Source organism: Rhinoraja longicauda, chromosome 13 (assembly GCF_053455715.1).
Source record: "Rhinoraja longicauda isolate Sanriku21f chromosome 13, sRhiLon1.1, whole genome shotgun sequence".
In the NCBI taxonomy this organism is placed as follows: domain Eukaryota; kingdom Metazoa; phylum Chordata; class Chondrichthyes; order Rajiformes; family Arhynchobatidae; genus Rhinoraja; species Rhinoraja longicauda.
Genome location: NC_135965.1, coordinates 26,504,067 through 26,527,535, shown reverse-complemented (window position 1 = coordinate 26,527,535; position 23,469 = coordinate 26,504,067). Strand labels below are relative to the sequence as shown.

Genomic DNA, 23,469 nt, shown 5'->3' with positions numbered 1-23,469 from the left:
TTAGCTGCCGCCCAAAGTGTGGTTCAGTTTATCAAAGTTTAAGATATTCAAAAAGATTAAAGGCCCTGACCCAGTTAGACGTTTTTTAAAGCAACTGTCATAGTTGTAGCAGGTCGCCGAAAAAACGGTGACTGGACCTCCTCCACGACAATGTCTATGCCAAGCTACAACCAGCCACCTAGTCGATGTCAAGCTACGGCAAGCTACGGCAAGCTACCGAAAACCGGCGACCCAATTGTCACAAGTAGAACGTCCGCCTACGACCGCACCTACGACAACCTACCACCACAGAGGCGACAACCGAAGAAAACCTATGTCCAGCCGCGACAAGCTACATCAAGCTATGACCCTGAAGACAACTGAAGACAATTCACGTTTCACCCACTTTCCCTAGAAAAGGGGGTGTATGGTAGGGTTTCCAATCATTCTGCATTATGACTATTTGAAAGTGATGCCATGCGAAACTACTCTGAAATACAATAACTTCATACATCAATTTTCCATCAAAATGTCAAGAATTTCCTTTATTGATATACAAACAAAATTTTCTAAAAGGTTGATACAAAAATATCGCATACAAAAATATTGTAATAAACTTCAATAAACGTCAAACATTAAAAAAACAAAGTTTAAACATAATACAAGGGCAAGTATCGCAGGTGTAAAGCTTGGGGTCAGATGGGAACTGCATTTTGCCCCTCAGAACTACCAAAGGACACTGACAACTAACCAACATTCAGCAGACTCCTCCACTGCAATGTACAGATGCAATTGTTTGAACATTGGAAAAGAGCAAGCAGGGGTCTGGAATACCACTCGGGTCCAAGTTCAATATGGCCTATATCTTAGACACACTAAGTAAGCAAACAGAATTGTGGAATTGCAGCTTTTGTATAAAATTACCTTGAGAGTGAGTGGCTACCTAGAGTGAGCTTTGCTTAGGCCACGAGGCAACTCCATCCTATCCCCCCAGGTCAAATCCCTCCCCACCTATGTCCAAGACACCTCACATGCTCTCCGTCTCCTCAATAACTTCCAGTTTCCAGGCCCCCACTCCCTCTTCTTTACCATGGATGTCCAGTCACTCTACACCTCCATCCCACACAAAGATGGTCTTGAAGCCCTCCGTTTCTTCCTCGACCGTAGAACCAGCCTATCTCCATCTACTTACACTCTCCTCCACCTAGCAGAGCTGGTTCTTACCCTAACAACTTATTTGACTCCTCCCACTTCCTCCAAACCAGAGGCATAGCTATGGGCACTCGCATGGGCCCGAGCTATGCCTGCCTCTTTGTCGGGTACGTCGAACAATCCCTGTTCCAGGCGTACACCGGCCCCATCCCCGAACTCTACCCCCGCTACATTGACGACTGTATTGGTGCTACCTCTTGTACCCATGCAGAACTCACTGACTTCATACATTTCACCACCAATTTCCATCCTGCTCTTAAATATACTTGGACCATCTCTAACATCTCCCTACCATTTCTGGATCTCACCATCTCCATCACAGGAGACAGACTAGTGACTGACATCTACCACAAACCCACTGACTCCCACAGCTATCTGGACTACACTTCTTCCCACCCTGTCTCCTGCAAAAAGTCTATCCCCTACTCCCAATTCCTCTGTCTACGCCGCATCTGCGCCCAGGATGTGTTTCACACAAGGGCATCAGAGATGTCCTCATTCTTTAGGAAACGGGGCTACCCCGCTTCCATTATAGATGAGGCTCTCACTAGGGCCTCCTCTATATCCCGCAGCTCTGCTCTTGCTCCCCCTCCCCCCATTCGTAACAAGGACAGAATCCCCTTGTCCTCACCTTCCACCCCATCAGCCAACGTATCCAACAAACCATCCTCCAACATTCTTCACCTCCAACGGGATCCCACTACTGGCCACATCTTCCCATCTCCTCCCCTTTCTGCGTTCCGCAGAGTTTCCTCCGTAACTCCTTGGTCCACTTGTCCCTCCCTACCCAAACCACCCCCTCCCCAGGCACTTTCCACTGCAACCGCAGGAGAAGCAACACCTGTCCCTTTACCTCCCCCCTCGACTCCATCCAAGGACCCAAACAGTCTTTTCAGGTGAGACAGAGGTTCACCTGCACCTCCTCCAACCTCACCTATTGTATCCGCTGTTCCAGATGTCAACTTCTCTACATCGGCGAGACCAAATGCAAGCTCGGCGATCGTTTCACTCAACACCTTCGCTCAATCCGCCTTAACCAACCTGATCTCCCGGTGGCTGAGCACTTGAACTCCCCCTCCCACTCCCAGTCTGACCTTTCCGTCATGGGCCTTCTCCAGTGTCATAGTGAGGCCGACCGGAAATTGGAGGAACAGCACCTCATATTTCGTTTGGACAGCCTATAGCCCAGCGGTATGAACATTGACTTCTCTAACTTTAGATAATTCCTCTGTCCCTCTCCTCCCCCTTCCCAGTTCTCCCACTATCTTCCTGTCTCCACCTATATCCTTTCTTTGTCCCGCCCCCCTTGACATCAGTCTGAAGGGTCTCGACCCAAAATGTCACCCATTCCTTTTCTCCACGATGCTGCCTGACCTGCTGAGTTACTCCAGCATTTTGTGATACCTTTGCTTAGGCCCCAGTCAAGTAGTTCAGAACATAGCATCTTCGGGAGGAGGTTGTATGGCCCTGTTGAAGTTTCTTGACATTAAATTAATGACCAGTTTTAAAAGGTATTTAGAAGAAAAATTCTCCATTCAACGTGTTTGTTGAACTGGGGCCTTAAGTCTATCCGCAGAGTTCAGAGGAGGATAGAAATTTAAAACTCTGCAAATGGCAATTAATTCCAGCTCAGTTGTTACTTTTAAATCTCAGATCCATAATGAAAGCAAAATGTGAGACAATAAGCAACAAATGCACTCTGTTTTGTAAAAGCAGGACACCCCCTACCCACCCTACTTAATCCCAGTGAGGTTCTCCCTCTGCTGGCATTGAAGTCAAATGCATGAAATTATTTTCTCTGCCGATATCACATCCTCAGATTATATTTGATTTACCCTACACACAAAAGAAAATTACACTATATAAAATGCAGCACTATTATGCCAATGGCCTTTTGCAAGTAACATTACGAAGCTAGTTGACCATTGATGTTTCATTTATTAATACCATGGTCTGAATTCTTGCTACATGTACATTTTGAATAAAAAGTTAAAACATTATATTCCTATAACAAGTTGAGATTTATTTGCATGGAAAACTGATAGCCATCAGCAACTGGTCAGAACGATACTGCACAGAATGATGGCACAGAGGGTGCCATTTGCACCCTCCAGCTCACCATCCACACCTGTACCCACCACCCATTTACACTGAATACACATTAATTCCATTTCATTCTTCTCAAATTCCCATTAACAACTCCCAGATTCAATTACTTCTACACACTAGTGACAATTCACAATATGGAATGGATGACGGTTCGGGTTGAGACCCTTCTTCAGACAATTTACAATGGTCAATTAATCTACAAGCCCGTAGGGCTTGTAAGGAAACCAAAGTGCCAAGGGGAAAGCCACCTGGTCACAGGGAGAACATCTAAACGCCACACAGATGGCACTAGAGTTTGGGATTGAATCTAGTTATAAGGGTGAAACTGAAGTAGCGTAATAAACTGGGAGAATATCGCGAGGAAAAGAAAACCAAAAAAATTGTGACAAATTAATAACATATAGTTTCTAATAGATTGTTTTATGGTGATTTTCATTTTTAAAAAGGTGCGCAGGGCTGTTGCATTCAAATAACTAGTTTTAAACAAAATAGCTAAGCTTTGGAACGAATCCTTCCAAAATAACAAGGCAGAAGAATGCACAGAGAAGTGGCTACAAACTACAGTTGAACACTTTGAAGCTGAAAAGATTAACAATCTTCTAATAGCAAGGTCTCCATGAACCAAATGGCTCGCTGTCACCACAGAAACAACATCATTTCCAGAGCTCTCCAATTGGCTCCTCTGCTGCTTTCTCTATGGTTTTCTCCACATTAGACATTATCTCCTGATGCAAGACTTCAATACTTTGGGAAGCATCAAACACCTGTTATATGTAAAAAGAATAATGTCACAAATAGTCAAATAGATTAAATGAGAAGCTATTTCTCACAGCAGGACCGATAAAAAGAGGAGACCAAGTGATCATCAAAGAACCAGACAATTACTTTAAACAGTGAGGCGTCAAGATCTATGATGCACTACCTGCAAGGATAGCAGCTGCAGTTTCAACAGTCTTCAATGACCAGAACTATATTCAGTAATAAATAAACGCAAATTATATATAACTAAGTGGGAAGACTTGTGCAAAAGAATGTGCAGATGCTCCCCAACTTACGATGCTTCGACATACGTTATTTCGACTTTACAATGGTGCAAACGCTGGGCAACGGCAGCGAGCCGCAGCTCGCTTCAGGCCACATGATCAGGTGTATTAAATGCATTTCGACTTATGATATTTTCTTTTTACGATGGGTTTATCGGAACGTAACCCATTGTAAGTTGAGGAGCACCTCTACCAAAATCAGTGAAAAATGTCAGGAAGCATAAAACCAATCATGCAAAGTCCTACTCACCAACATCAAGGGGAATTTGTACTAGTGCTGGGGGAGTTATCTCACAGATTAGTCAAGGAACTGACTGACACCGTCACACTCCTACCTTTCAGCCCAGTCTACTCCAGTGCCATTCCAGAGTATAGATTGGAGAGCCAGAATTGTGGATAACATCAAAATTGGGATTGTGAGCTGTGAGGAACCCTGTCAAGGTATACAGCGGGACATAGATCAACTACAGAAATCGGTGGAGAAATGGGAGATAGTTTAATCCGAACAAGTGTGAGATGTTGCACTTTTTGGAGGTCAAATGCAAGGGGAAAATATACAATTAATTGCATGATCCTCAACAAAATTTATGCACAGAAGGATCTTGGTATTCATGTCCATAACTCTCTGAAAGTAGCAAAACAAGTATATAGAGTAGTACAGAAGGCAAATGGTATGCTTGTTTTCATAGGTCGGGGGATTCAGTATAAGCGTCAGGAAGTCATGATGCATCTTTATAGGCCGCATTTGGAGTATTGCTTGCAGTGCTAGTCGTCCCATTACAGGAAGCATGTAGAGACTTTGGAAAGAGTGCAGAGGTGGTATACCAGAATGCTGCCTGGATTAGAGGTATTGGCTACAACGAGAGGTTGGACAGATGTGGATGGTTTTCTCTGGAATGCTGGAGATTGCCGGGAGATCTGATAGTATGTAAAATAATGAGGCATTGATAAGGTAGACAGTCAGAACCTATTTCCCCAGTAGAGAGCATGGCTTTAAGGCGAAGGGGGCAAGGTTTAAAGGAGATGTGCAGGCACCTTTTTTTAATATACACAGAGGGTGCCGAGTGCCTGCAACGCACTGCTGGGGGCGGTGGTTCAGGAAGATATGATAGTGGCAGATATGGATAAGCGTATGGATATGCAAGAGGGATAAAGAGTCTGTGCAGGTAGATGAAGTGATGGTCTTGGCATCATATTCAGCACATGCATTGTGGGCCAAAGGGCCTGTTCTTGTGCTGCATTGTTCTAGTTATAAGGAGAGACTGGATAGGTTGGGACTGTTTTTCCTGGAGTGAAGAAGACTGAGAGGTGACCTTATCGAGGTTTATAGATTCATAAGTGATGTAGATAAGGTGAATAGTCAGTCTTATTCAGGTTAGGAGAGTCTAAAACTAGAGGGTTAAGGTGAGAGGGGTACAATTTAAAAGGGAATTGAGGGATATGTTTTTTTCCACACAGAGGATATTGACTATGTGGATCAAGCTGCCAAAGAAGGTGGTAGAAGGAAGTAAAATCGCAATGCTTAAAAGACATTTGAACAGGTGCATGGATAGAAAATGTTGAGTGGGATATGTGCCAAACACAGATAAATGGGACTTGAAAACACGGGACAGGTAAATTACATCTTGTCAGCATGGACAATTTGGGCCAAAGTGCCCTTTTTATATTGCATGACACTTTGTCACCATTCCTTTAATATTCCTCGGCTGCACATCATTATCATACAGACGACTGCCTTGACGAATGTCTGTGAACTCACAGGGAAGCAGTGAAACATGCATTTAGTACAAGTCTCCTATGAAGGTCCTCAGTGACAACCCGTCCAGCCATTCATTAGTGCTCTCAGTCTTCCTTCATAAAGTCCATACCTTCCAGTTTAGACTCTCGTCTATCATCAGATCTTTAAAACGCTGATGCACCCGCTCCTGAAATGAAGAGTTTTCATAGCGTTCAATACCAAAACCTCCTCGTTTCATTGCAGCCATGGGATCAAGGAGCAGGAACAGGATCACGTCTGGTTTTGGAATACCAACATCTGCTTGTTTGCACCAGTCCAAGGTGAAACCCTATTTGAGAAAACAGTTTAAAAAGCAGTAGACAAACATTAAATTGACAAAAACATCCTTTCTTGACTCTCACACGGAACGTAGATATAGAACAGTACAGCATAGAACCCACCCCCTTGTGGGTTCAAGGCCCTTCAACCCACATTGTCTGTGCCGAACATGATACCAAGTTAAACAAATCTCCTCAGCCTGCACGTGATCCACATCCCTCTATTCCCTGTATATCCATGTGCCAATCCAATAACCTCAAACACCTTTATCGAATCCATTTCCATCACCACTCCTAACAGCACGTTATAGGCACCAACCACTCTCTGTAAAAAAAAAATTGCCCTGCACAGCACCTTTTAACTTTCCCTTCTCATACCTTGAAGCTATGCCCTCTAGTTTTTGACATTTTTATACCCTAGGAAAAGGTCCTATCTACTCTATCTGTGTCTCTCACTTTATAAATTTTATTAGGTTTTTCCTCATTGTTCAACATTCCAGACAAGACAACACATGTATGTCTAACCTCTCCTTATAACAATACCTTCTAATCCAGACAACATTCTGGTAAACTTCTTCTGGGAGACAAAGTAAACAACACAGGAGACAAGAATTTGAGTTAAAGGAGATAGGCAAGATGTAGCCATAGAAATATCTTGAGAAAAATGATGAGTTTTAAATTGCTGGCATTGGCAATTTGGTCAGTACTGAAGGTACCTCCCAGTTATAGCTGCCTTTTACTGGAAATGGTCTTTCTAATTCATCCCATGGACTTCCAGGAAAATCAAGAATAAAGACTAATACTGCCATTATCAATTCTAATAGAGAGAGAAGCCAAGTCAGACCAGGATTCACATGGAACACTAAGTTATCTAAATTAAGGAATTGTTACTTCTCCAACCTCCTGTTCTGAAGGATACACACATGCCACAGATACTACGTGTTTCCAATTCAAAAACAATTAGGCCGTCAACTTTAAACATTGGCATTGTAGGCATCAGCAAAAGGCATATCCTATCACTAAAAACTTAGGTATTTAATTAATTCATTATTCCCTTGGTTTACAGTTCAAAATATTATTTTCCCCAGTTCTATTATACGTACTGATTTTGCACTTGTGAATGCAACTCCAGAAAATGCATATCTATCCACAATGACAGTGATCCCTTTCTGTAACTTCTCTTTGATCACTGACCTGGAACGGAAAGAAAGGAATAAAATGACAATGTTGCAAGCACATATCTAAGATACAAAGTCTCACATCAAAGACCTGTAATTTAGCAGCAACATTCTAATGTTTTGCCCTCACCACAATTTGAAGCTCCATCTCCTTTTTAGTTTAAAATAACAGGATGACAGCAAGATATTGTCCTCAGAAAGTGCTGGCAAGCCAACTTGATGAACTGCACCAGACCATGCAGAAAACAACACTGAAAAAAGGAATCTTCAGCATTGTGATATGACTGAACAGTGACAAATTCACTGCTTAGTGTGATACATGACTCAGAAGCTGATCTGCTCGGGTACCAAATGCAAATATAGGGAGTAGTTCACAGATGGCCAATATCAACTTGCTCGAGAGTTCCATGTACTCTGCATGAATTAGCAAAGAGGATTCCATGACCTATAGCACTACAGCATGGTCATCGTTATAGATACTATTGACTTTATATTCCAGATTTAGTTAATTGACTAAATTTAAGCGAGGATTAGTACGCTATGCTAACACAAGTTTAATTTCAGGTAAAAGATACCTGAACTGACCTAAACTAATCCCAATTACATGTTAGGCTCACAAGAAAGTCAAAAAGGAATAGGAATATCAAAAACAGATTTTAAAATGTTATTTTGCCAGTGTCATCCGCACTCCTTCAGAAAGGAATCGTCTCCCTCATTTCCACATTTACATGAAATAAAACAACTTACACCTGTTCCCATCTGTTAGCTGCAAAGAGCAAGTGCACAGCGTTATCATTCAGGTTCAGTTTCTTCTCCAGGTACAAGCTAATCAGTTGCCCAATTTCAGTTCCTCTGTCTGAAACCAAATGAGACACAAATCAGGATCTCCCACCGTCATGATCCTGGCAAACAGCTTGCATTTATAGAATTATATAGCAGAAGGAAACAAGCACTTCACCTCAACTTGTCCATGCCAACAAATTTGGCATTCTGGGCTCCCTACATTTGGCCCATACCCCTACACAGCTTTCCCATCCATATATTTGCCCAGATGACTTTTGAAAGTCGTAATTGTATCTGCTTCTATAGCTTCTAATGGCAGCTTGTTCCAAATACATACTGAGTGAAAAGGTTTACCCCGAGCTTCCTTTCGAGCCTCTTCCCTCTCACTTTAAGCCGATGCCCTTTGCTTTTATATGTTATATGTTTCAATAAGATCCCCCCTCATCCTTCTAAATTCCAGTGTATACAAGCCCAATCGCTCCAGCCTTTCAACATACGACAGTCCCGCCATTCCGGGAATTAATCTAGTGAACCTACGCTGCACGCCCTCCATAGCAAGAATATCCTTCCTCAAATTTGGAGACCAAAACTGCACACAGTACTCCAGGTGCGGTCTCACCAGGGCCCGGTACAACTGTAGAAGGACCTCTTTGCTCCTATACTCAACTCCTCTTGTTACGAAGGCCAACATTCCATTGGCTTTCTTCACTGCCTGCTGAACCTGCATGCTTCCTTTCATTGACTGATGCACTAGGACACCCAGATCTCGTTGAACTCCCCCTCCTCCTAACTTGACACCATTCAGATAATAATCTGCCTTTCTATTCTTACTTCCAAAGTGAATAACCTCACACTTATCTACATTAAACTGCATCTGCCATGTATCCGCCCACTCACACAACCTGTCCAGGTCACCCTGCAGCCTTATTGCATCTTCCTCACAATTCACACTACCCCCCAACTTAGTATCATCTGCAAATTTGCTAATGGTACTTTTAATCCCTTCGTCTAAGTCATTAATGTATATCGTAAATAGCTGGGGTCCCAGCACCGAACCTTGCGGTACCCCACTGGTCACTGCCTGCCATTCCGAAAGGGACCCATTTATCCCCACTCTTTGCTTTCTGTCTGTTAACCAATTTTCTATCCATGCCAGTACCCTACCCCCAATACCATGTGCCCTAATTTTGCCCACTAATCTCCTATGTGGGACCTTGTCGAAGGCTTTCTGAAAGTCGAGGTACACCACATCCACTGACTCTCCCTTGTCAATTTTCCTAGTTACATCCTCAAAAAATTCCAGTAGATTTGTCAAGCATGATTTCCCCTTCGTAAATCCATGCTGACTCGGAACGATCCCGTTACTGCTATCCAAATGCTCAGCAATTTCGTCTTTTATAATTGACTCCAGCATTTTCCCCACCACTGATGTCAGACTAACTGGTCTATAATTACCCGTTTTCTCTCTCCCTCCTTTCTTAAAAAGTGGGATAACATTTGCTATTCTCCAATCCACAGGAACTGATCCTGAATCTATAGAACATTGAAAAATGATCTCCAATGCTTCCACTATTTCTAGAGCCACCTCCTTAAGTACTCTGGGATGCAGACCATCAGGCCCTGGGGATTTATCAGCCTTCAGTCCCATCAGTCTACCCAAAACCATTTCCTGCCTAATGTGGATTTCCTTCAGTTCCTCCATCACCCTAGGTTCTCCAGCCCCTAGAACATTTGGGAGATTGTGTGTATCTTCCTCAGTGAAGACAGATCCAAAGTAACGGTTTAACTCGTCTGCCATTTCTTTGTTCCCCATAATAAATTCCCCTGCTTCTGTCTTCAAGGGACCCACATTTGCCTTGACTATTTTTTTCCTCTTCACGTACCTAAAAAAACTTTTGCTATCCTCCTTTATATTATTGGCTAGTTTACCCTCGTACCTCATCTTTTCTCCTCGTATTGCCTTTTTAGTTAACTTTTGTTGCTCTTTAAAAGAGTCCCAATCCTCTGTCTTCCCACTCTTCTTTGCTATGTTATACTTCCTCTTCTTAATTTTTATGCTGTCCCTGACTTCCCTTGTCAGCCACAGGTGTCTCTTACTCCCCTTAGAGTCTTTCCACCTCTTTGGAATAAATTGATCCTGCAACCTCTGCATTATTCCCAGGAATACCTGCCATTGCTGTTCTACCGTCTTCCCTGCTAGGGCCTCCTTCCAATCAATTTTGGCCAGCTCCCGCCTCATGCCTCTGTAATCCCCTTTGCTATACTGTAATACCGACACTTCCGATTTTCCCTTCTGCCTTTCCATTTGCAGAGTAAAACTCACATATTTCTGTTTCACAACACTCTCCAGGGCTCTACCATTTACTTTGCAAGTCCTGCCCTGGTTTAAGTGCAACACATTACACTTGTCAAAGTTAAATTCCATTTGCTCTTACATGCTCCAACTTATCAACTGATCTAGATCCAGTTCTAAATTTATATATCCTTTCTCACTGTCCACTATACCACCAATTTGAGGGTCACCTGCAAATTTACTAACAATGTTATGTACATTGTCATCCAAATCAGTGGACCCAGCATCGATTCCTGCAACACACCACTGGTCACAGGCCCCCAATCAGAGGGCAACCCTCCATAACCACCTCTCCATTCCTTCCTCCAAGCCAATTTTGAATCCAATTGGCTAGCTCACCTTAAATTCCATGTAATCTAACCTTTCAGACAAGCACACCATGTTGGACCTAGTCAAAAGTCTGCTAAAGTTCACATAGACAATGTCCATTTCCCTGCTTTCATCAATCCTCGTGGTGACCTGGAAGAGTTAGGAGACAATTTCTCACACACAAAGCCTTGCAGTCCATTCCAAATCAGTCCCTGCCTAACCAAATGTTGGTAGATCCTGTCACTCAGAATCTCATCCAACAACTTTCTCACTTCTGACGTCAGGCCCACCATCCTGTATTTCTCTGGTTTGTCCTTACTTCCATTCTTAAACAATGACACACCATTAGCCACCCTCCAGTCTTCCAGAACTTCACCTGTGGCTAAAGATAATGTAAAATTCTCTGCAAGGGAAGCAATTTCTTCCCTTGCTTCCCACAAGGTGCAATGAATCACGGTCAGACCCTATGGATTTATTCACCTTGTGCTTTAAAACCACCAATACTTCCTCCTTGGTCATCTGTACATGTTCTAATACATCACCATTTATATATCTAAATTCCTTTGCTTCCATGATCTGCTCGTTAAAATGGATCAGAAATATAAATTTAATATATCCCCATCTCTTCTGGTTCTACACAAAGGTAGCCATACTGATCTTGTAGGGGACCTATTCTTTCCCTCACCACCCTTTTAATATACTCGCAAAACCTCTGGGTTTTTCAAAAACCATTTCATATCTTTTTTCCAAAGAAAGATACAAAATGCTGGGAAACTCCGCGGGTTAGGCAGCATGTCTGGATAGGTGATGTTGCAGTTGAGACCCGTCCAGATATTGATGAAGAAAGCTTTCCTGGACACACTTAACAAATTTCATCCAATTCAAGACTTTTACACTGTGGGAGTCAGTCAATATCAGGGAAGTTGAAATCTCCTGCTAATACTACTCTCTTACTCTGCAATCTCCCTTGACATCTGCTCCTCAAATTCCCAGACTATTAGGAGGCCTACAATAATCCCTCTTACGGTCAGTCAGAACCTACCATTGTCCCAACTACCATTCCTACTGAACATAGACTAAAGAAGATAGTTGCAAAACAAAGAAACACCTTACCTTATTCTGTTATCAGCCTCTGCTCAGCGCCCTGGCCGAAGCCTCTCAAGCCATGGCCTCCATATTTACCCTGAAATCACTTCCGTTGCACCTCAAATCATAGAGTCTCCCAAAATGGTTATTCCCAGTAAACGACTCCACTTGTCTGCTGTGCCTCAGCTACTATGATCTACTGTGAGGAAGCAATTGTAGATGCTGGTTTACACCAAAGATAGACACAAAAAGCTGGAGTAACTCTTTGTGCGACTGAGGTGACTACTCACGACCATACAGGCGACACCCCAGCGACAGCCTAGTTGAAATGTAAGGACCTAGAAGAAATGTAAGGACCTGAAACATCAGCTGTCCATGTTCTCCAGAGATGCCCAGTTGACCGAGCCACTCCAGCACTTTGTATCTTTTTTTGTAACCCAGCACCTGCAGTTCCTCCATTCGGCCCTTCGAGGACACTGATGCCTCAAGTCTCCACTTTTTCCAAGCTTTCTGTACCTCCCTACAGTCTACACAATCCCTGTTCCAGACGTACACTGGCCCCATCCTCGAACTCTACCTCCGCTACATCGACGACTGCATTGGTGCTACCTCTTGCACCCATGCAGAACTCACTGACTTCATACACTTCACCTCCAATTTCCATCCTGCCCTTAAATATACCTGGACTATCTCCGACATCTCCCTCCCGTTTCTGAACCTCACCATCTCCATCACAGGAGACAGACTAGTGACGGACATTTATTATAAACCCACTGACTCGCACAGCTATCTGGACTACACTTCTTCCCACCCGGTCCCCTGCAAAAAGTCTATCCCCTACTCCCAATTCCTCCATCTATGCCGCATCTGCGCCCAGGATGAGGTGTTTCACACTAGGGCTTCCGAGATGTCTTCGTTCTTCAGGAAACGGGGCTTCCCCTCCTCCATTATAGATGAGGCTCTCACTAGGGTCTCTTCTACATCCCGCAGCTCCGCTCTTGCTCCCCCTCCCCCCACTCGCAACAAGGACAGAATTCCCCTCGTTCTCACCTTCCACCCCACCAGCCAGCGGATCCAACATATCATCCACAGCAGACAAGTGGAGTCGTTTACTGGGAATAACCATTTTGGGAGACTCTATGGAGGAGTTGGCTGCGCCTAACGGCTGCGGCTCTCTGGCAGTCTGTTGTCTTTTTTTCTTTTTTTTTGTTTGTGTCGGTGTTGGGATGGTTTTTGTTTCTGTTTTTGGCTGTGTATGTGTGGTGGGGGTGTGTGGTGGGGTGGGGGGGTGGGGCGGGGGGAAACCTTTATTTTATTAGGTCTCTTCCCCGGGGCGCGGCTCGGCTGCGGGCCTTAACATTGCCGGCGCAGCTCGGCTGCGGGACGTTTCAGTGCCCGGTGCGGCTCGGCTGCGGGCCTTAACATTGCCGGCGCAGCTCGGCCGCGGGACGTTTCAGTGCCCGGTGCGGCTCGGCCGCTGGACTTAACATCGCCCGGTGTGGCCGCGGGACGTTTCAGTGCCCGGTGTGGCCGCGGGACGTTTCAGTGCCCGGTGTGGCCGCGGGACGTTTCAGTGCCCGGTGCGGCTCGGCCGCGGGACGTTTCAATGCCCGGTGCGGCTTGGCCGCTGGACTTAACATCGCCCGGTGTGGCCGCGGGACGTTTCAGTGCCCGGTGCGGCTTGGCCGCTGGACTTAACATCGTCAGCGCTGTTCGGCCGCGGGACGTTTCAGTGCCCGGTGCGGCTCGGCCGTTGGACTTAACATCGCCCGGTGCGGCCGCGGGACGTTTCGGTGCCCGGGGCGGCTCGGCCGGGGGGCCTTCCATCCCCTTGCGGGGGCTGTGCGTGTCGTTTGCCTCGGTAGGGGTCGAGCTGCCTGTCCGTGGGTGCGGGGGGAAGAGAGGGGAAGTTTTGTTGCCTCCATCACAGTGAGGGGGTGTTTGGAGTCACTGTGATGGATGTTTGTGTTGGGGTCGGGTGTCCTGTGTTTTTTTCTTTTTGCTGTATTTTGTGTGACTGCTGAAATTTCGCTCGGTGTTGTGCCGAGTGACAATAAAGTGTTGTTATGTATGTTATGTTATTTCCGTCACCTACAACGGGACCCCACCACTGGCCATATCTTCCGCAGAGACCGTTCCCTCCGTAACTACCTGGTCCACTCGTCCCTTCCTACCCAAACCATCCCAACCCCGGGCACTTTCCCTGCAACCGCATGAAATGCAACACCTGTCCCTTTACCTCCCCCCTCAACTCCATCCAAGGACCCAAACAGTCTTTCCAGGTGAGACAAAGGTTCACCTGCACCTCCTCCAACCTCATCTATTGCATCCGCTGCTCTAGATGTCAACTTATTTACATTGGCAAAACCAAACGCAGGCTCAGCGATCGCTTCGCTGAACACCTGCGCTCGGTCCGCATCGACCAAACTGATCTCCCGGTGGCCGAGCACTTCAACTCCCCCTCCCATTCCCAGTCTGACCTTTCTGTCATGGGCCTCCTCCAGTGCCATAGTGAGGCCCGCCGGAAATTGGAGGAACAGCACCTCATATTTCGCCTGGGCAGCTTACAGCCCATTGGTATGAACATTGACTTCTCTAACTTTAGATAGTTCCTCTGTCCCTCTCTTCCCCCTCCCCCTTCCCAGACCTGTCTCCACCTATATCCTTCCTTTGTCCCGCCTCCCTGACATCAGTCTGAAGAAGGGTCTCGACCCGAAACGTCACCCATTCCTTCTCTCCCGAGATGCTGCCTGACCTGCCGAGTTACTCCAGCATTTTGTGAATAAATCGATTTGTACCAGCATCTGCAGTTATTTTCTTACACTCTAATCTTACATCAATCCCATTTTTAAAATATCTCCTCACATTCTTACCCGGGAAACGCATCTGCTCAACGTCTCGCCCCCGTTCCTGCAGGGCCTCATGTAACCGGTTGCATTGGGTGCTCTTACCAACCCGGTCCACCCCCTCCAGCACGATCAGCGCACCCCGTTTGGCCGCCATGGGCACGAGGAGACAGAGAGAACGCGAGAGCGCGTGCGCCGATATCACTGCCGATGACAATGTGAAAATACCCAAGGGCCAATGCGCCCCTTCCCCCCACGGACCTTTAACTAATGCGCCCCCCCCCCCCCCCCGGACCTTTAACTAATGCTCCCCCCCCCCCCCCCCCGGACCTCGAGGAGAAATGTGTCTAACATGGCCCATACATGACACCTTTGCCTATGGCTGCATCAAGCTAAGCATTGATCACAGGCATGCAAAGACCAAGGGTCACCTCACGTTGACACTCCCTCTGTTATCAGTGCTACAAATGGGTTTTGTCTTGTTTCCATGTCCATTCAGCCGGACATTGCTGTACCTCCTTCACTTGAAGAAATCATATATATACAGCCGGAAACAGGCCCTTTCGGCCCTCCAAGTCCGTGCCGCCCAGCGATCCCCGTACATTAACACTATCCTACACCCACTAGGGACAATTTTTACATTTTACCCAGCCAATTAATCTACATACCTGTACGTCTTTGGAGTGTGGGAGGAAACCGAAGATCTCGGAGAAAACCCGCGCAGGTCACGGGGAGAACGTACAAACTCCTTACAGTGCAGCACCCGTAGTCAGGATCGAACCTGAGTCTCCGGCGCTGCATTCGCTGTAAAGCAGCAACTCTACCGCTGCGCTACCGTGCCGATGTTTGTACAAAATACTTTTAACCACAAATCAATCAGATATTGGTCAGAATGGTATGCCAATGAGGCCTGTGGAAGGCAAAAAGGGGTGGAGATGGGAAGATGTGATTAGGGTATTCCAAAGACTTCCATGTTTCAAAGACTTGCACGATTGTAGGTGAATTGACTTCTGTAAATTGACCATAGTGTGTAGGATAGAACAAATGTACAAGTAATCATTGGTTGGCGCGGACTCAGTTGGCTGAAGGGTCTGTTTTCACGCTGTATCTCTAAACTAAAATGTCAGAGGATAATGTGTCAGATGCGGAGGCTGGTGGGATGAAAGGTGAGGACCAGGGGAACTCTGTCATTGTTGCGTCTGTGGGACGAGCGAGCAAGAGTAGAACTCCAGGACACTGAAGAGATGCATGTGAAGGATCCATCTGAGAGCCGGAGGAAAACCACATTCACTCAAGAATGAGGACAAAGAAGGGCTGAGAAAGTATCTCATGACCCTCCACCTCTCCTCAGGCAACAATCTCCTAGCCACAATTAGCACTGCCTGTGCCTCGACACCTGATGCTACAAACAAAAAGGTTTCTTGCTGACATAGATGAAGTGCTAACCTAAACTCCAAAAAAGAAAAGATTATCCCCCTTCGAGTCTTTGTGCGATGGCTTGCCAGGATATGAACATGTCAGGTGCACCACTTAGAATAATGAGTTGACGAGGCTAGTAGTTTATACTTTTAATGTGACAATAAACTCAAGTCTGTCATTATGTTGAATTTCAGAATAGGTTCACAGATTCTGGGATTCAAAGCATATTTTTCATATTTCAATTGTATTCTTCTGGATGCAATTTCTAATTAATATAATTTATTTTTCATATTTTTCATATTTCAGATACAGCGCGGAAACAGGCCTTTTCGGCCCACCAAGTCCGTGCCGCCCAGCGATCCCCGTACATTAACACTATCCTACACACACTAGGGACAATTTTTACATTTACCCAGTCAATTAACCTACATACCTGTACGTCTTTGGAGTGTCGGAGGAAACCGAAGATCTCGGAGAAAACCCACGCAGGTCACGGGGAGAACGTACAAACTCCTTACAGTACAGCACCCGTAGTCAGGATCGAACCTGAGTCTCCGGCGCTGCATTCGCTGTAAAGCAGCAACTCTACCGCTGTCTCATAGGTGAGACAGTCTATGATGGGTCACTTTCGCCAGGCCTCGCCATGGTGACGATCGCTCTGTTGTTGGTCTGCGTCAAGAACGTTCACTCCACTCCGCCGTGAAGTGGTGGCAAGAGGAGAAGACTTGAGTGGGAAGGACCGGTTACTATTACATATTGTAAGAATTTCCTCAGCTAGAGTGAATAACTAAGAACTATCCTCGGTGAGTGAAGATAAAAGTAGACCTGTCTCTAAAGAGCCATTTAAAGTAATAATTGGCTCTATGAGTGAGACTGAAGCTTGTGAAGCGACTGGACGGAACAAGGATTCTTTATTGCAAAAACCTTGAACCAAATTCTACAGACTGGACAGGGTCATTACCTGCTCTGATCTGACTAACGGAGATTGAAAACTTCGAATGCCAGTGAGTACAGCATTGTTTTATTAGTAACAACGGTTTTTCAGAAGTTATATTGGAAAGCTGCTACTGAAAACTTTGAAATGCTGAGAACCAAGAAATACCCTTGAGCATCCAAAGATATCATTGTTTTGAATTCCTTTGAAGATACGACTTTACGTCTACACTTCTTAAAGGGATAGTGACGTACAAGTATGCCTGTACTTAGATCTGATGTTCAGCCACAAGGTGGCGACATCAGAAAGGATTCTATCAGGGAAAATGGTTTTTCTCATTTTGTGGACCTTCAAAGTTCTCTTATGTCTTGAATTGGGTTGCTACCCTGAAAAGCCAGCGTGAGATTGAAGAAGAAAAAGAACAGATTAGGAGAGTAAGGAAAGAACAATTGAAAGACATAGATTTGTTAATTGAAGAGATAGAGGAAAGAAACCAGAAACTAAGAGAACATACAGAACAGAAAGAAAAGCCAATTGCAAGTGATGCTGTTCTCCCATCTCAAACGTGTGATCGTATTGTGGCCGGTGATGAAACCTGCATCACCTCCAAAGCAGTCCAAGCTGATCCATTGGTTGGAGAATCTGGTCCTGAAAATACTTGTCTGAGCACAGAGATGACTGAGACCAACTCTGAACTAATACCAGATATTAAACTGACTGTGTATGATGAAGCAGTTGAGAGCTTTATTCAGGATACTAATGTTAATCCACAACCACCGTTTAAAGTGCTGGAGGAGAATGCATCACTGTTGCATTCAGTTGAAGTAGCACCAGAAAACCCAGCACACCTTGAAGACGTTTCAACCAAAGTAATTGCTGAAAAATCTAGTTCCACAGAGAACTCTACAGTTTTTGTCGATGGTGGAAAACTAAATGAATCCATCACCAACAAAACCGAAGATGACCATCCAGAAATCTCTGTTACAAATGGAACTACCCTGGATGGTGAATTGAGAAACCAGAGCACAGTGGAAGATGGACACTATTGTCTAGACTTACCTTTCAAGCAAGAAGACGCCAGCGAAAGTGGCTACGGCACTGTTTCATATCTAAGACTGGAAAACGATAACAAACTGCATGTTGCATTCATAATGGGAAAATCCAGGGTGGCACCATTAAACAAATGACTTCCCAGAATGGAGTTTACAGCTGCAGTCCTAGCTGTCAGAGTTGACACAATGTTGCAAAAAGAATTACAGCTTCAACTGGACAAATCCATCTTCTGGACCCATAGCACAACGGTGCTTAAGTACATCAACAATGAAACCAAACGCTTTCTAACATTCAGTCTGAAGAAGGGTCTCGACCCGAAACGTCACCCATTCCTACTCTCCCGAGATGCTGCCTGACCTGCTGAGTTACTCCAGCATTTTGTGAATAAATCGATTTGTACCAGCATCTGCAGTTATCTTCTTATGCTTTCTAACATTTGTAGCAAACAGAATCTCTTTTGTAAGGGATGCTACTGATGTATCACAATGGAGATTATGTTAGCACAAAGGAAAATCCTGCAGATGAAGCATCAAGAGGACTAACAGCAGACCACTTCTTAAGCTGGAAGAGAAGATTGAAGAACATCATGGCTAATGGGCAAAATATTGGAGACCATACCAGATGCACAAGATCTTGTGCGCACAGTTCGACCAAGAGCATCTTGGAAAGACTGATAATGAAGATATGTCTGCTCCTAGAAGCTGATATCTGAATACAGCAAAGATTGGTGGCCTTAAAGATTGAAGAATCACTGTAGTACATTAGATGCCAACATATAGGGCTTTATTTTTATGTGAAGTTTTTTATGGCTCCTTTTAATGTTTATTAGTAATTGTTTCATTATATACGTAGAACAATTAGGGGCCGGTGTGTAGATGCCATGTGTGTTTATTAGCTGTCTTAGCATATATTATTTTGTACCTTGCTGTATTATTTTTGGGCACTTGGGGTTGTCATGAGATGAATACATATATGGGCATAATGGGCATACATGGACTGGGAGGAGCCAGAATTATGAGTACATCTGTGTGTGCGGAGACATGATGCGTCAGAAGTGGAGAAGCTGTGGTGAGATACAATTCTTACCAGATCTATGACGGGAGAAATACTAATCTATTTGTATCACTAATTCAATAAACGACTAATTATACTGTAACGTGGTGACGATCTCTCTGTTGTTGGTCTGTGTCAAGAACGTTCACTCCACTCCTCCGTGAAGTGGTGGCAAGAGGACTCGGAGAGAACTGCAGTGGGAAGGACCGAAGTTGCTACTGCAGATGGCAACAGGATCCAGAATGGCTGGGTGGAGGCTCATAGGGTGCAAAAATACAGGTTTGGTCCTGTTGTGATGAGTGGTATGTTTCTGTGCTTCTTTAAAAATAGATCATATAGTGGCTTCTGATCTGCAATAGCTTGAAATTAATCTCATCATCCTTGCATTCAGAACCATCCATGACTTATATGTTCTTGATTTCTAACTTTCTATTACCCCATTACATCTTAGCACTCCTCCAATTCTGGCCACTCACAGATTCTCTGTGGATGGAAATGTGCAGATGGTGTTTTGGATCAGGAACCTTCTGAAAGACTGAAATCCATTTCCCCTTCACAGATGCTGCCTGACCTGCTGAATCCCTCCAGAAGTTTTTTTTTTGTTGTTGAAATTCCAGCATTTGCAGTCTTTTACAGATCCTTTGTTGTTCGTTGAACAACCCAGACCCTTAGATAGACAATAGGTGCAGGAGGAGGCCATTCGGCCCTTTGAGCCAGCACCACCATTCAATGTGATCATGGCTGATCATTCTCAATCAGTACCCCGTTCCTGCCTTCTCCCCATACCCCCTGACTCCGCTATCCTTAAGAGCTCTATCTTGCTCTCTCTTGAATGCATTCAGAGAATTGGCCTCCACTGTCTTCTGAGGCAGTGAATTCCAGATTTACAACTCTCTGACTGAAAAAGTTTTTCCTCATCTCCATTCTAAATGGCCTACCCCTTATTCTTAAACTGTGGCCCCTGGTTCTGGACTCCCCCAACATTGGGAACATGTTTCCTGCCTCTAATGTGTCCAACCCCTTAATAATCTTATATGTTTCGATAAGATCCCCTCTCATCCTTCTAAATTCCAGTGTATACAAACCTAGCCGCTCCAGTCTTTCAACATACGACAGTTCCGCCATTCCGGAAATTAACCTAGTAAACCTACGCTGCATGCCCCCAATAGCAAGAATATCCTTCCTCAAATTTGGAGACCAAAACTGCACACAGTACTCCAGGTGTGGTCTCACTAGGGCTATACAACTGCAGAAGGACCTCTTTGCTCCTATACTCAACTCCTCTTGTTATGAAGGCCAACATTCCATTGGCTTTCTTCACTGCCTGCTGTACCTGCATGCTTCCTTTCAGTGACTGATGCACTAGGACACCCAGATCTCGTTGTACGTCCCCTTTTCCCAACTTGACACCATTCAGATAATAATCTGCCTTCTTATTCTTACCAGCAAAGTGGATAACCTCACACTTATCCACGTTAAACTGCATCTGCCATGCATCCGCCCACTCACACAACCTGTCCAAATCACCCTGCAACCTCATAGCATCTTCCTCACAGCTCAAACTACCACCCAGCTTTGTATCATCTGCAAATTTGCTAATGGTACTTTTAATCCCTTCATCCAAGTCATTAATGTATATTATAAATAGCTGCGGTCCCAGCACCGAGCCTTGCGGTACCCCACTAGTCACTGCCTGCTATTCTGATAGGGACCCATTTATCCCCATTCTTTGCTGTCTCTGTCTGTCAACCAATTTTCTATCCATGTCAGTACCCTACCCCCAATACCATGTGCTCTAATTTTGCCCACTAATCTCCTATGTGGGACCTTGTCGAAGGCTTTCTGAAAGTCGAGGTACACCACATCCACCAGCTCTCCCCTGAATTTTCCGAGTTACATCCTCAAAAAATTTCAGAAGATCAGTCAAGCATGATTTCCCCTTCGTAAATCCATGCTGACTCGGAACAATCCTGTTACTGCTATCCAAATGCTCCGCAATTTTGACTTTTATAATTGACTCCAGCATCTTCCCCACCACTGATGTCAGACTAACTAGTCTATAGTTTCCCGTTTTCTCTCCCCCTCCTTACTTAAAAAGTGGGATAACATAAGCTACCCTCCAATCCACAGGAACTGATCCTGAATCTATAGAACATTGGAAAATGATCACCAATGCATCCACAATTTCTAGAGCCACCTTCTTAAGTACCCTGGAATGCAGACCATCTGGAATTCCCTCCCTGAACCTCTCCTTCAAAATCCTTTTTTTGGGTCCATTTGTCCTATTATCCTTATTTGGCTCAGGAACAAACCTTGGTCCAATTATTATCCATGAAGAATATAGAACATTTCCCCGTGTTAAAAAGGTACAAGAGTATATAAATACAAGCTGTTTCTCTCTAATTTGCTTTTTAAAATGTTCTGGTTTTTGTGCATATTTTCAGCATCAGCAGTATTTAATGCCTGTGCCAAATCTTTTGCTACAATTGGAGGCAGCGAATGATATACACGCAAAGGAACCCTTATTTGCTAATTATCTCCCTTATTAAATTTTGCGACAATAAAGAGCTGCAAGTTCCAGAGAGAGACTGAGCTAGGCCAGCCTTCTCCACTAAGGTGCAATGAAGGAGGGTAATGTTCCTGATTCCCAAGGGACTCATAACTCTCAACTCAATTCTTTGGAAGGCCCGTTCCAATATAAATACTGCTCGTCTAACCAAAACTTAAAGCTTAATTTGAAATTAATTTAATTGAGCAAGTCAAGGGGGGGGGGGGGGAAAGGCCGAGGCGAGGCTGATTAAAGAGAGTGGTGTCTTGACAGTCATTCTTTCCTCATCACCATGTTGCGCGACAGTTTAATCGAAATCATCGCTTGGCTCCCGCTTCTGAAGAGGAGTCCCGATCTGAAACATCACATACCAGTTCTCCAGAGGGATGCTGCCTGGCCCTCTGAGTTACTCCAGCGCTTCGTGGTTATTTTCCCTTCACTTGCTGGGCCCGTCCCAGCCGCTCCCCGCCTGTAATTTTGCACGGTTGCCATCACAACGGCCCGCCTGTTGGCCGCCGACGCGCATGCTCGGTGCTGCGCACGCCGGGCGGGCTGAGAGGATGACAAGATGGCGACAGCGATGTACCTGGAACATTACCTGGACAGTGAGTACCTCGGGCTGTTGACCTGGCGCCGGACCACAGACAGCCGCTGCAACTGTTAAAGCGAACGGTTCGCTTTATTTCGCGGGTAATGGGCCCAGGCGAGCTGCGTGCTTCCGCTTGCAGTCGGCGTTACTCGAGCCTGAGGGGGTGGGGGGAGGTGATAACTGGAGGCCCGCGTCTGAGAGATCGTGCTGAGCACAATCACGTCGGGCTAAGCTTCTTGATTATCACTGAAAACAAAAAAGAATGCTTTTCGTGCCGCACCAGGGAGTTTCCCTTCAGTTTATAGATGGTTTGAGAGTTTCCGGCCATCCGGCGGCCAACATTGCGCATGCGTGGAGGCTTCTCCTTCCGCACCCAGGAGGCTAAAAGTATAAACAAACGAGTCTGCAACAGGCAGGCAGCTCAGGGGGAGGGGAGGGGGCGGGGCGGGGAGGGGAGGGGAGGGGGCGGGGAGGGGAGGGGCGGGGTGGGGGCGGGGCGGGGTGGGGGCGGGGCGGGGACGAAAGCAGCTAGTGCCTGTCCGTAAGAGTCCTGTCACTCTTCAAGTTTGGGCTGATAACTCAGGAGGCAACTAAGCCCCAGCGGTTGATTCTTAAACTATACGCGTTGACGTTTCGTAGTCGCTGTGAAAGGATCATCAGTGACTAGAGACGTGCCTAGAGTAGCCACGTAGGTGGCGTGGTTACAAGAGAAGATTCGAGGCAGGGTACTCCGTTGCAAACGACTCGGCGATTACACCTAAAACCTTTCCAACATCTACAAGGTACAACCTGGAGGTTAACAGAGGGCTATAAGCACCGCACTATCCAAGACAAAAACAATCTGCCATCTCCAGACTGGCATCTAATTCACCATCTAAGCATTCTGTCTCTTCATCAATTACTCATCTTGACTTGCCGAT

General features: G+C 45.3%; 2 protein-coding genes across 3 annotated transcripts in view; one reads left to right on the top strand and one right to left on the bottom strand.

Moving 5' to 3' along the window:
- Positions 1 to 335: 335 nt before the first annotated feature.
- dtymk (deoxythymidylate kinase (thymidylate kinase)) lies at positions 336 to 22,882 on the bottom strand. 2 transcript variants are annotated; one of them, XM_078410610.1, is made up of 5 exons: positions 22,332 to 22,882; positions 8,324 to 8,432; positions 7,502 to 7,592; positions 6,212 to 6,409; positions 336 to 4,064 (listed from the first exon to the last, which is right to left on the bottom strand). In XM_078410610.1, exons 1-5 carry the CDS (start codon positions 22,450 to 22,452, stop codon positions 3,954 to 3,956), a joined length of 630 nt encoding a protein of 209 aa, XP_078266736.1. In that variant the 5' UTR covers positions 22,453 to 22,882; the 3' UTR covers positions 336 to 3,953. The 2 variants fall into 2 exon arrangements, with proteins under 2 accessions (XP_078266736.1, XP_078266735.1); XM_078410609.1 differs by lacking the exon at positions 22,332 to 22,882 and adding an exon at positions 14,981 to 15,150 and having other exon boundaries at positions 342 to 4,064.
- Positions 22,479 to 23,469, top strand: part of ing5a (inhibitor of growth family, member 5a) — a 28,585-nt gene continuing 27,594 nt past the window's right edge. The window contains exon 1 of the mRNA XM_078410608.1: positions 22,479 to 22,565. Within this exon, the coding sequence (XP_078266734.1) occupies positions 22,529 to 22,565 (37 nt within the window). The 5' untranslated portion in view covers positions 22,479 to 22,528. The remainder of the gene's footprint in view (positions 22,566 to 23,469) is intronic.

Bases quoted from the DNA above. Each gene is read 5' to 3' on its own strand.
- dtymk (XM_078410609.1), bottom strand. From the start codon at position 15,110: ATGGCGGCCAAACGGGGTGCGCTGATCGTGCTGGAGGGGGTGGACCGG. The intron at 8,433-14,980 runs GTAAGAATGTGA...ATTTGGTTTCAG, and splicing joins TGAGCAGATGCGTTTCCCGG to ACAGAGGAACTGAAATTGGG. The intron at 4,065-6,211 runs GTATGGACTTTA...TACATATAACAG, and splicing joins ACGAGAGTCTAAACTGGAAG to GTGTTTGATGCTTCCCAAAG.